This window comes from Pseudopodoces humilis, chromosome 27 (assembly GCF_049639895.1).
Source record: "Pseudopodoces humilis isolate 2021_Gansu_Grassland_sample_001 chromosome 27, ASM4963989v1, whole genome shotgun sequence".
NCBI classification, from domain to species: Eukaryota; Metazoa; Chordata; class Aves; order Passeriformes; family Paridae; genus Pseudopodoces; species Pseudopodoces humilis.
In genome coordinates this window covers 226,011-238,599 of record NC_142226.1, presented here as the reverse complement: position 1 = coordinate 238,599, position 12,589 = coordinate 226,011, and the positions used below count along the sequence as shown (strand labels likewise).

Sequence of the window (12,589 nt, the reverse complement as noted above, 5' to 3'; positions counted from 1 at the left end):
GGTTTTCAAAGCTTCCGTCACTTGACACATGAGGAGGGAGTTGATGTCTGGAGGTACCTTGAGCTCTCCTGGCCTGGGAGTCTCCTGGGGAGCGAGTCCAGGCTGTGCTGGCAGCACAGAGCTCTGGCTACAGCTGGGGCTGGAACGGTGCCATCAGTTCCCAGCCGAGGATGCTGTTACCAGAACTCCTCCACCTTGTCAATAAAATGCTGCAAACATCTTCTCTGTTAGCAGCATGACATCATTTTCCAGGGAAGAAGCTAACGATAAAGCCTCCAGCCTGGCAATCTTATCTTTTTTTTCCCTTTCTCCTGCTCGGGAGGGTGGGGAGAACGCCCTGAGAGCTCCGTGTGCCACACAGTAGCTCTGCCTGGCTCTGCTTACCCTGTCTTGCTGAACTCCAGGCTGTGACCCTTCCTTCTGCTTTCTTGTAGTTGCTCCTACTTGAAGCCTGGCTCTGTCTTGTCTTGTTTCCTTTTCCAGACCCTGATTTGGATCTCCAGCAGGCCCTCCACCAGTCTATCTTCATGCCTTCCCTGGCCTCTAACCCGACCCACCGCCTGCATCTCTTCTGGGAGCAGCACTGCAGGCTCCTGCCGGAGGTCTCGGGCCTGACAGCCAAACAAGTGGCCAAATGGACTGTGGAGGAGGTGAGTTACCTGTTCCCTGCTCTGCTCTCCAGGGCTGCAGGGATGTCAGAGCACTCCTCCTCTGAGTGCTAACTGGGAGACATCTTTTCTTCCTTCCCTCTCCTAGGCAGTGCTTGTGTTTGCTGTGCGTGCACCACAGCTGACTCAGCTGGAAGTTAGACCCAAGACCTTTTATCAGGGAGGGGAAGGACCCCTGTTGACCCTCTGGTGTCCACAGCTTATTGCCCTCAACAGGATTCCCTCCCTCTCTCTGTTTATTTTCCCCTCAATCTCTCAGTCCACAGGCCTGAAACATCATTCTGACAGCAGATTCCCTTTCTCTGATCTCCCTCCCCCTCTCCTGTGACTTTGCTGCTGATTCACTTTTACAGTACAGAGAATTCCAAACTGCACTGTGCATGCCCACTCCTGCTGCCTCTCCCTGCCTGATTCCTTGGGAACAAAACTGCCCACAGCCTGACCTGATTTCTGGCAGAGGTAGCTGTGCAGCTGGAGATGTGTCTCTGCAGCTTTTGAGATGTCTCCTGTAATTAGGTGGTGTGTGAAAAAGCCAGAGTGTTTTGTGTGCTGAGTAGTTGGTTTTTGCCTCAATGCCTTGGGCACAAATAATATTTCTCTCTGCACTTGGGAAGTGGTGACAGTTTGGATCCTGGTGCTTAATTGCAGGGCATTTAATCCCAGAAAAATGTGCTGTAGTGTTGTGCTTGCAGGGATGCAGGGAATCTGCAAAGCAGGAAAAAAGTACTGCTGTTCATGATGCAGAGAGGATCTTCAGAGACTTTTAGAAAGTGCATTTTCCGTAAGTGCCTCTTAACATCAGATAAATCCAATCTTGACGTTCTCTTCATGCTGGAGGAGTGGGAGTGCTAGAGTCTGGTGGGATTACAGTGATCTGGGAGATGGGAACCACAGCTGTTGGGAAAGGGATGGAACAATTAGTGGTGATGTTTTAAAACTGGGTCCTTTTTTTTGTTGAGTTGTCGTGGTTTGGTGGTAGTGTTGGGTTTTGGTTGTGGGGTTTTTTTTTTTCCCTTTTCAGAAAAATGTGTTAGAATTAAATTTATACCAAGGAGGAAAAAAATATGTGAAAGATTTACTGTTCCTGTCCTTTTGAGAAAGCTTCCAATGATTAGTCCAAAAGGTCTTTTAGCAAATCAATAAAGTCAGAAGCAGATAATCCTCTGACATGATAATCAAAATCTCTTTCTTTTGGATAAAACAGGAGGATGCTTCATGGAAGTACAGTGTCAGGATCCAAGCCAAATAAAATTTGTCCTTTGCAGCTGACCTTTAAAGCAAGTGCTGGATAGATTTAACTGGGATATTAGTTTGATGACGGATGAGTGTGAGCAGGGACCACAGACATGGATGCAGGGCACTGGATATAGTGATTCAATCCCAGAATAAACTGAACTCTGCTGCAGCCTGAAACAACTGGGGAACTTCTGGCTGCTGGTGAATGGCACATTAAAAAGCTCAGTTGCAGCACAACAATGGACTGGCTGAAGTCATTACAGGTTTTATCTTGAATTTCAGCAAAGTGCATCCAGTTTTGCAAATGATGTTCATCACAAATTCCCAGAGGAGTCAGTTTGTGCTCTCTCTGAGGATCAGCGTGTGCAGTGCAATGTAGCCTCAGGTCTGGGAGCTGAAAGCAGCAGGACTTGCTGTGTTTTAGGGAGCCCAAAGTGTATTTGGCCTGTCAGCATTTGGGCTCCCAACATCCTCCTGCAGGGCAAACATCTTCCCATTTGCCTTTGGGTTGTGCTTTGAACTCTGCTGCACAAAGGAGTCCATTCTGCTGATGTGAAACAGGAGTGATGGGAGTGTAAAATTCTCCTTTGGTTTCAGGCTGAAGAGCTGGTTTTTATTTTATAAAACCCACATTCAGGACTAAAACATTGCTGTAATTCTCTGCTGGATGAGAACAGCTGAAATGGCAGAGCAGCAGCAGTATTTAGGGGCCCTCAAGCTAAGAGAGTCTGGTAACACTGAGCAGTCACTAAGTGTAGTTACTTTAATGCAGCTTAGGTATTTATTGAAAGCTTCCTGTCATGTTTTCAGAGCATATTGACTCATAGAAGAACATTACAGATGTACTGTTCATTAGTTAATCCTGCTTCAAATGCTGATACCAGGGTGGAGGGAAGAGGACTGTCCTTGTGCTGAGTGTGAGTGGGTTTGTAAATCCCAGTTAACCCAGCTCCTCTCTGTGGCCCCAGAGGGGTCAGTCCTGCAGCAGCTGTTGAAGGGTTGTGGTGTGGGGCTGCTTTGTCACCACAGGCCATCAGTCCTGTGCTGATCTCAGTGTGTCTGCCTCACAGCAGCACCTTCCAGAGGGGTTGCATCCAGTTTCCAGGGTGTTCTCAGGAAAAGCCCCTTTTCAAGCCCTTTCCCTTCACCAGTGTCTGCTTTGGGAGTGTAAGCAGACGGGTCTGAGCCATGGATGGTTACAGCAGGAAGGGCCAGCAGACTTTTACCTCCTCATAGAGAAGCTCTGATCCCACTGAGATATTGCCAGCCTGTCCAACACCTGTCCCACCCACACTTTGAGCCATTCCAGTCTCAGCCTTTCCCAGGGCCCAAGGCTTCCCTGCTACCACTGTGGGGTTGTGTTAGTTTCCTGTGGTGTTTTGTTCTTGTGCTCCCAAGCCTTCCTCATCCCTCAGCTGTCCCATCTTGGTTTGGGAACCCTCCTCCCCAGCAGTGACAGCCAGGCAGGTCCCTGTGGTCAGTGGTACCCAGGGTCTGTCTCGTGTCCTGAGGACCTTCTCTCCCATTTCCTCCTCTTGCATCTTCCTTCCCTCTCTGTTCCCCGTTCCTGGTAAACCCCAGGGCTGCTGTTTGTGTTCCTACAAAGGACTGTGGGGCAGATCAGAGGTCTCTCACTCTGTGTTGGTGACAGTGGCCAGCAGCAGTTGTGCAGGGAAGGCTACAGGAGCAGGGCAAGCCCAGGTCATTCCCTGGAGGTGTCTGCCAGCCTCAGTGCCACAGACACTAAAGAGCACTCAGCTCTTGCCCCAGGGGTCCAACTGTCTTTTAAATTCTGGAAGGAGCCGGGCCTGGCAGAAGGATTTTCATTTGTGTTTTAATTATTAGCAGATGGGGGGGACTCAAAAGGAAAGTAGTATTTTGTTATTGGTTACTAATAGGAGTTTACACTTCTGCAGAAGAAAATTTGGAGTCACTGCCCAACAGAGATGTGGATTTCAGGAGTTCCCTTTAAGATGGAGCAGAAGAGGAGGATGAAGGAGAGGGAGACTGTGCTTTCAGGTTACATAACAGAAACCACAGGAGTCAGAGCTGCTCCTGCCAGGGCAGAACAAACCTGGAGGGCACTCTGAGAGCCCCATTCCTGCCTGGCTAGAACTGGGGGGAGGGAATGACTCCAGGTCTAGTGGTGGGATAATCTGGAAGTACAGGGACGTGATTTAGGACAGAGTTTGACAATTCCGAGTTGAAAGGAGCCTGGATCTGACAGTGACCCCTCCCAACTGCTTGTTTGTGTACAGGGAAGAAATGTCACATCTGCAACAACTCACATGGTTATGCCTCATGAAGCAGAGCTGCTCCTGCAAGGGAGCATCCAATTAACAGGAGATGTTTGATCTGATTGTGCCTCAATATACAAATCTCCTGTGAACCAGTGAAGCTGCAGCTGGAGAAGACAATGCACATCAAGCCATCCTCGACTGCACACAGGACTGCTCCTCACACTCCTTGCTGTTATGTAATGCAACCCAGGGCTGCTTGCATGCCTCCAGGGAGATTATTCCAAATGTTAACAGATTCCTTGCTTAGAAAGGTTTTCCCTAATGTGAAATGTAAAATTAACTTTTACTTGTTTAATCCTCTTGATTCCATGGATCCTGTGCACCCAGTGCAGATTAAATGAAACCAAAACTCCTTTCCTTCCCAGCTCTTCTGCCTTTGCATGTTGGTAAAGCAGCAGTGCTCATTCAGTTGGTTTATCTTGTCTCTTACAGGCATGTAATCTTGGGAAATTGTCTAAATACTTTCCTCTTGTTTTACTTTCCAACAGTACTGTAAAGAAAGTGAAGTTGTGAGGGAATTTAAAGTAGCCTAAGCCATATGCAGCTTTTAATCTGGAAAAATAACGTTGATGCTCTGAGGAGCTTTTAGAGGGGTGGAGAAGCTGGATTCTTACAGGGAGAGAAATGGTCAAATGGCAATAAGGGCAGTTATTGGTGGTAACCAAAATAGGCAAAGGAGTTTCAGCAACAACCCAGCAATGCTTTCCATCTATATCCTTCATTAATGTGAGAGCTTTGAGTATTAAAGTTTTAAAAACTCTTGCATAGAGAAGTCTCATACAGAAGTAAGAGGATTTTTCTTGATGGTGTCTCATTTTAATTGTCTGTGTTTCTTTCTCTTACATGCAATTGAAGGTGGTGAGCTTTATCCAGCGTTTACCTGGCTGCAAAGAACAAGCATCTGTGTTCAGGGAAGAGGTAAGGGGGGTGTGCCCAGACCCTGGAATTACAGCAGAGAGCTCAGACCTCCTCAGCCATGTCCTCACAACAGCATTTAGGAGGCAGCCTCAGCATGGAGCTGAGTTCCACCATGGCTAATTGCATCCTGCTGCTTTAAATTTCCCCTGCAGCTCCAATCACGGAGCTTATGCTTAACATCCTGTCTTGGACCGTTGTGCCATGGGCTTGGCACTGCTCTGAAGTTGCCCTGTTGGAATGGTTAGTGAGGATCTCATCTGCTGCCTCTAACGAGGCCACGTGCCTGCTCCTCTTGGGGAGCCTGGAAGGCACAGGGTTTCCCAGGAATCAAGTGGGAATCATCCCTTGGGCTGGGGTGACAGCAGGAGGGGAACCTTGCTTTTCAAAAAGCAGAGGTTGGGAAGTCAGAGCGTGTCCTGTGTTAGGTGGAACAAGATGAGCTTTAAGATTCCTTCCAAGTGAAACCATCCCATGGTTCTGTGATTCTGTCCCTGCAGCTCTCCTGTGTGGCTGTGAGAGCTCCAGGGAAGGGCTGGAGTCACTGGTTCTGTGATTCTGTCCCTGCAGCTCTCCTGTGTGGCTGTGAGAGCTCCAGGGAAGGGCTGGAGTCACTGCAGTCGCTGTGGCAGTGAGTGGAAAGGGCAGGTCTGTAATCACTGGCTGCTACAGAGCTGGCTCCCTTTCAGGGGGAATCTGCAGAGCATTTCATGGGTTTATGTATCTGTGTTTTGTTTTCCCTTGTTGTAAAAACTCTGCAGACACACACAAAATAGGAAGCAAGAGAAATAGAGGCTTGCAAAAAGTGCTGTCCACAATGTGACAATACAGTAGAACACTCACAAACTGAATATAGTGGGAATAGTGAAATTTGTTCAAATGAACCCATCTTTCACTGTAGCTGAGTGTAAAAGGGAATTCTAGGGAAGGTGTATTCAAAGGTGAGAGGTATCAGCAAATCTCCTAATAAATCCAACCATTCTCCATGTATTTTATTTCTTCTGGTCCTGAACACAGCGACTGCTTTCTTATTCTGAGAGTGCCATAGCCACAGTCTGTTCTAATCCTTATTTTCTGCAGCCTCAAAGTGTGATTTCCTGCACCACACTTAGAGGGACTCGTGTTGTTTTTCCAGTTTATGCTCAATCCTCAGTGTCAGTTTGAAATTAAAACCCTTTTAGTAGTTTGGCTTTGGCCAGAATACAGGTGTGAGTGACAGGAGAGCTGAACTCCCCCACACTGTCCAGGATCAGCCTCCAAGTGCTCCCTGTCCAGGATAAATAAATCTCTTGCAGACTTCCCTTGGTGGGGGGCTGGAGGGGGATAAGTTGCTGCTTACATTAGGAGCAAAGAGAACAAATTGTGCACAGGATTCTAAAACCCATCCAAATAAGATGGAACAAAGAAATTAATAATAAAGCGCAGACTTGCTTCTAGGTCCAGTTGAGGGCAGGACGGTTTAAAATAAGCGTGAGGCAATGCAGTGAAAATGAAGCAGAGGGATAAATAATACTGGACACAAAACCATTTTGAAATGCAGGACTGTTTTCCAGCAGTTTTCTGCTCCTCTTGACTCTGTTATTTAATTTAAACAGCACAGTCCCATTTGTTTCAAGCTATTTTTAATACATTCATTGCAGCAGTGTAGACTTGAGGCAGCTTGAAAATAAGATTCAGGGATATGGTGTGGCCATATGTGAACTGGAGCACTGCTGTCGTTCCCAGTGGAGGAATTAACTTCCCAGTTACTCCCAGTTACTAAAGTGGCAGGTTGAGTAACTTGCCAAGGGTCTCTTGTCTGGTGAGATGGGGGAAAACCAAATCTCCTGGCTCCCAGCTCTTGGCTTTAATTCTGTGTTCTCTGAGTTTACTCAGTGTTTCCTCTTGCACCAGGCATTGACATCTGAATGTATTCTAGTTGGGAAGAGTACAAAAATAGCAGAATTGTTATTCTGGTTGGGCTGAGTGTCCAGTGCTGTGTGCTGCACTGGTGAGCATCAAATAAGAGGAGGAGACACTGTCAGTCTCTGTAAATGGACTTTAATGGAATAACTTAGGGAGACACATATTGTTTGTCTTTGTCCATTAATCTTTGGCTTCATCCCTGCAGCATTTGGGGTTTATAATAATTATATCTGTGTTGTCTCTGTGGATGTTCTTGCTGGAGTGAATTTTTAACCTTTTCCAGAAAGAGGGTGTCATGATTTCACTCCCTGCTACCTACAGCATTCTGGATTTGCACACGGTAGTATGTTCATCACTTGCTTAATTTGCATCTAATCAAATATATCTCCTTGTTGATGGATTAGGAGACTGTGTTTTTCCAGCCATATTGCATCTTCACTATGCCTTAGTCTATCTAACATCTGGAACCATGGAATGGTTTGAGTTGAAAGGCCCTTAAAGCTCATCTCATTCTACCTCTGCCATGGGCAGGACACCTGGAGCTTCTCCATTCCTAGGGAAAGCGCTGTGAGACGAGCTCTGTGTCCCTTGGGAAGGGGACATCACGGAGTGTAGGGGCCAGAACTAGGCAGGAATCCCAGAATGACCAGGAGTGGGAATGCTGCCTGTCTCTTGGTGCTTAATCCCTGCCCTGTTCGTGTTCCAACCTCCAGCAGATTGATGGAGAGGCCTTCCTGCTCCTCAAGCAGAACGACATTGTTAAAATCCTCAGCATCAAGCTGGGCCCTGCCCTCAAGATCTACAACGCCATCCTCATGTTCAAGTCTGCAGAAGACAACTGAGAGGAGGCCTTTGGCAGAGCCAGCAGGAATTAACCGGGAATGGATCTTCAGCTGTGAGCATTGCAACACACCAGACAGGTGGATGGGGACTCGGATGTATTTTAAGTAGAACTTAGTAAAAATGGTTTAAGGTTATAAAAATCCTGCCACAGTCTGGAATATGGGGCAGCTTCACTTCCAAGAAGACGATATTATTATATTTTGTAATTGAATTTGGTTTTGATATATCAATCTCTTTTTGAGATCGAGAAGAAACCTCCAGTTCTAAGGGGAATCCAGGGTAGCAGTGGTGGAGCTGCAGGAGCAAGAAGAAAGTTTTGAGTAAAACTGGCTTTGTGTCTAGTGATAGTGCCTGAAGACTGACTGATCACGAGCGAGACTAATGTGTTCTGTGTAATAAAAGAGAGAGGAAAAAGATGTACTTCAAAACAACTCCCCCATATCCTTCACTGCTGTGACTCAGGAGCTGACCTTTTCAGGACTGATTGTGAAATTCCACTTTTTCCTGCTGATCCTGGCTGTTGTGGTACCCTTGGCTACTGGGCTGCTTGCACCCCGGCAGGAAGGGAGCATGGGCAGAGGGTTTCCATCAGGGATGGCTTGCACAATGTCCTCATTCCTGTCATTCCCTGTCAGGAGGCAGGGGCAGTGCAGGTGGCTTTGGGCAGGCAAAGATCCCATAAGGGCATCTGCTGCTGAGACAAAGAGATGTATTTTAGCTGTAATTCTCCCATCAGTGCTTTTTGTGCAGCTGCTTCTGGGCCAGGAACATCTTCTGGCAAAATGGCACAACCAGGAGCACTTGGGGATTGGTGTGTGTTTGTTCTTGACCTCTCCACTGTCAGCCAAGTCCTAGGAACAGGAGCTGGAAAGCCAGCAGTGTGTGTGTAAACAGATTGCCTAGAAACAAATGGCTTTTCTCTTGAACCATCCAAACTGATGGATGTGAAGTGCTTTGGCCTTCTCCCCCTGAGGTGTTCTGCCAGAGATGGAGGGCCAGGCAGCAGCTCCTCTGCTGAGATGGAGGGGGCAGGCATAGCACACAGGGGGGTGAGGTTGGAGAGGAGTCAGGATTTAAACAGCAAAATTGGGGAACAGTTATTTCCCAAAAGAGAGAGAGCTGCTGTGTGTGGAGAAAGGAGCCTGGGGCTGCGTTGCTGCACGTGCAGCCTGTGCTGGGAGCACGGCTGGTTCCTGCTCCAGCAGAGCCAGTTTGAGGAGCATCCCCATGGACATCCTGGCTGGATGGCTGGGGGTTTCCACATGGGTACTTCCCAAGCTCTTGTCTCCTCCTGGAAGCCCTGGCAGATGCAGAGAGTCCTGCTGGGCGGGCTCTGTTTGGTGTTCCCACTTACTGCTGGCAGCACCAGCTCGTGGCTCCCTGGCCACTCTGGTGGCTGCTCCAGAACCTCCTCAGCCCAGGCAGCCCTTGCAGCCCCTCATCTGCAGCTGCCAGTCTGAATCCTGTGTGTGGAGCCCTGGGGAGCCCTGGGGAGCCCTGGGTGTGTGAGCTGGAGCTGCCAGAGGCAGGTTCTGCCCGGCTGTGTGGGTGTCTCAGGGCACTGCACGGTGATGTGATCCATCCACAGGCACCTCAAACTGCCTTGGCATCTCTGCACCAGCGTGGCTCCCCAGGAGCTGTCAGGAACAGAGCGAACACGCTGTCCATGACTGCGTGCTCACACAAGGAACACACTTGTTCCCCCTTCCTGCATCACCCACGTCCTTTGTCTCATCCTTCTGCTGCTGACAAGGTTCTGGTGACTGGTCTGAAGCAGAAGGTTCCTTAAAATTGTAAATAGAATCCACACCACTGAAGCCATTCAGTCCTGGAATAATATTTAGAGCAGTTTGTTTCTTTTTTCTTTTTTTTTTAATAAGAATTTCAGGATTTTAAGCCTTCACAGAGAAGACACAGGTTTGGTGGGATATTTACCATTAAATATCAGCCAGGCAGTGGCAGGGGAGAAATTTATTGCAGTGTTAGGGACCAGGCAAGGGTGAATTTAGTTTATTAAAATACATTTCTAGTATGATAACCAGGCTATTCACCAAAGAGTCACATTCCTTTATCCTGCTCTGCACATCCAGCATTAGGACTTGAATTGTAAGTGGCATGTCCTGTCCTCTGACAGAACTCGCCTCCTGGGCAAAGCAAAATTGTTTCTTGACAACTGGAACAGAGGATCCAGGGCTGGGCTGTTTATTCCTGGCTCTCCACTGACTTGTGAAATAACCCTGAGCCCTTCCTTGCCCCAGTTTCCACCCAGCCAGGTGGGGCAAGTGCAATTTTGCCTTTTTCTTGTTTCAGGCAAGCAGGTCCTGCCAGATTTTCTGTTTTACCTCCTTCATTTGGGAGCCTGAGTTGGGGGACAGCAGATTGCCTCTAGCAATAAACCAAGATATAATATTAATTCCATTTCTTTTACTATATATAGATGGAGGATGAAGAGAATTGGTTAAACAAGCAATGAGATTCTAGTCAGTGAAATTATTCAAACAGAAGAGAAATCTTTAATCCTTGGGGCTTCCGAGCCAGCTGGATCAAAGAGGAAAATGTGTGCTTGGAGGTTGTTCAGTGACAGCCAGCACAGGCTTTCAGCAGGGGGGAAGGAGGAACCTTTTAGGGATGGAAGAAGGAGGAATGTGCTTCTTGTGCCTTTTTTGTAATCTGATAATTGTCTTTGCAGAGCAAGCAAGAATGTGCACACATCTATTACTCACTCCTTTCCCAAATATAGCTGTATTCCAATAAAATCCAGCAACTTCACAGGATAAAAAGAGTTCCAGTGTCTTCACTGGACACATTTAAAACTCCCTGATATTTACAAGATAGAAAAAAACCTAAACCAGCCCATCCTTTAGCCCCATAACTCCAGAATTCATCAGTTGTGTCAGGGGGTGCTGCTTTCCAGAGCGTCCTGGTGAGTTGTTCCTGCTGCCTGTCCAAACTCTGCTCTGCTGTGGCACAGCCAGGCCTCTGCAGAGGCCTTTGGTTATCTGATGCCTTCTGTAATTTGAAATGTGCACTTTGAAGCAAAAATCCAAAAGTTGTGGCTCTGTGGGGAGCAAAACTGCAGCTGATAAATGCCAGCTGGGACTGGGAGGATTTGGAGTGTGCTGGATGTCAATAGGAACCAGTTGTTGGCCCAGCTGAACCCAGTTACCAATTCAGATATGTTCCTTAGCAGCAATTCAGAGCTGTGACAAGTTCCCATGGACCAGCAGTCCAGCTGGGAATTTCCAGTTCTCAAAAATGTTACTCCTGGCTGTGTTTTTGTTCCTTTATCGCTGTTTTTGAAATTCAAAGCAATCCATTTTTTTTCCTCTTTTTCTCCTCGGCTGGAAGTCCTGTTAAATTTTTTCTTTGCCATCACCAACAATCATCCTCGTAATACAGCAGCAGCAAATTTCAGCTCTGGGTGATGAATCTCAGGAAAGTTGGACAGGAGCGTTTGGCATCACCAAGAGCAAACCTCAGCAGTCAAAGGAAAAGCCCAACACTCAGCCCAGGGATAAGCCAGCTCAGCTGTGTAAGAGTTCCTGCCTGCTGCCTTTCTGCCCTGCTTAGGGATTTGTACCACAGAGACCTTTAAAGTTTTTGACATTCCCCTCAATATGTGATGAGGCAGCACATGCAGGGGAAGGGAGCAGGGGCTCGGCTCAGCCTCAGAAATTTCTGCTTTTTTAAACCAAATACTTGAGCTTTTCGACACTAGCCATGACCTTGCACTCCACCAATGCTTTCCTCTGGAAATGTGAATAAAATTAATATACATTCACACCTGGTTTGTTTCTTCTGTGTGTGGGGCTGAGCTCAGCAGTGTCAGGGACACAGAGCTGGGCTGGCACTGGGAGGATTTGGTCATCACATGTTGTCCTTCCCCTAGACCTAAACCTGGCAGTCACAGCACAAGGCAGCATCTTCGTTTTTGTCTTTTTTTGTCTGTGTTTTATCTCTGTACTCGAGCTCTCCCTGATGTGTTCACAGGACAGCACTGACTGCTGCAGCTGTGCCTGATCCCCAGTTCCTCACTTTCCTCTGCTGCTGCCAGGTTTTAATCTTAAAATCCTGGGATGATTTGGGATGGAAGGGACTTTCAAGGGATCTTAAAGTAAAAAACTGTTATTCCTGCTTCCAGATCTCTGCCTGAGAGCCCCTTGATTTCAAAATTATAATTATTTGGAGGGAGTGGACCTACATTTTCATTCCAAGGGAGGCTCCTGCCCTCCCTAGCAGTCACCTGTTTTCCAAACCGGGACAGAATCCACTCCCTGTGTCCTGTCCCTCCACTCCCTTGTCTAAAGTCCCTCTCCAGCTTTCCCAGAGACCCTGTAGGCACTGGAAGGCTCATGGTTTCCTCTCTAATTCCTTAATCCCTCGTGGTTTCCTATCACAAACAATCCCAGAACTCTTCATCTTCTTAAAGCAGCTCCCAAAGTTGGGTTTTTAACTAAAATTAGCAAGACCTTGTTCTCAGTATGAATCCATGTTAAAACTGCATTTTGGGGTCCGTTTTCCCTTTCCTTAATGCCCCCCTGAGCTTCTTCACTGTGTCATAACCATGTTAATCACCTCACCTGTTTCTGCTCTAATTGTAATTAGCTGATAAATTGCAAACCATTCTCTAATGTGCCCCAAAATAAGGCATTGAACTTTTCCTCTTGCTCCTCCCCAGGGGTGTTTGGAGCTGCACCTGCCGCAGGTCACCCGTCCAAGGAC

The 12,589-nt window shown here is 47.4% G+C and overlaps 1 protein-coding gene across 4 annotated transcripts in view; it reads left to right on the top strand.

Moving 5' to 3' along the window:
• The window catches only part of LOC102114137 (lethal(3)malignant brain tumor-like protein 3), a 33,100-nt gene extending 21,452 nt beyond the window's left edge, over positions 1–11,648 (top strand). For all 4 annotated transcript variants that reach the window (XM_088067378.1, XM_088067377.1, XM_088067379.1 and 1 more), the window contains 3 exons: positions 484–650; positions 5,060–5,122; positions 7,738–11,648. In XM_088067378.1, the coding sequence (XP_087923504.1) occupies positions 484–650; positions 5,060–5,122; positions 7,738–7,866 (359 nt within the window). In that variant the 3' untranslated portion in view covers positions 7,867–11,648. The remainder of the gene's footprint in view (positions 1–483; positions 651–5,059; positions 5,123–7,737) is intronic.
• Positions 11,649–12,589: the final 941 nt, after the last annotated feature.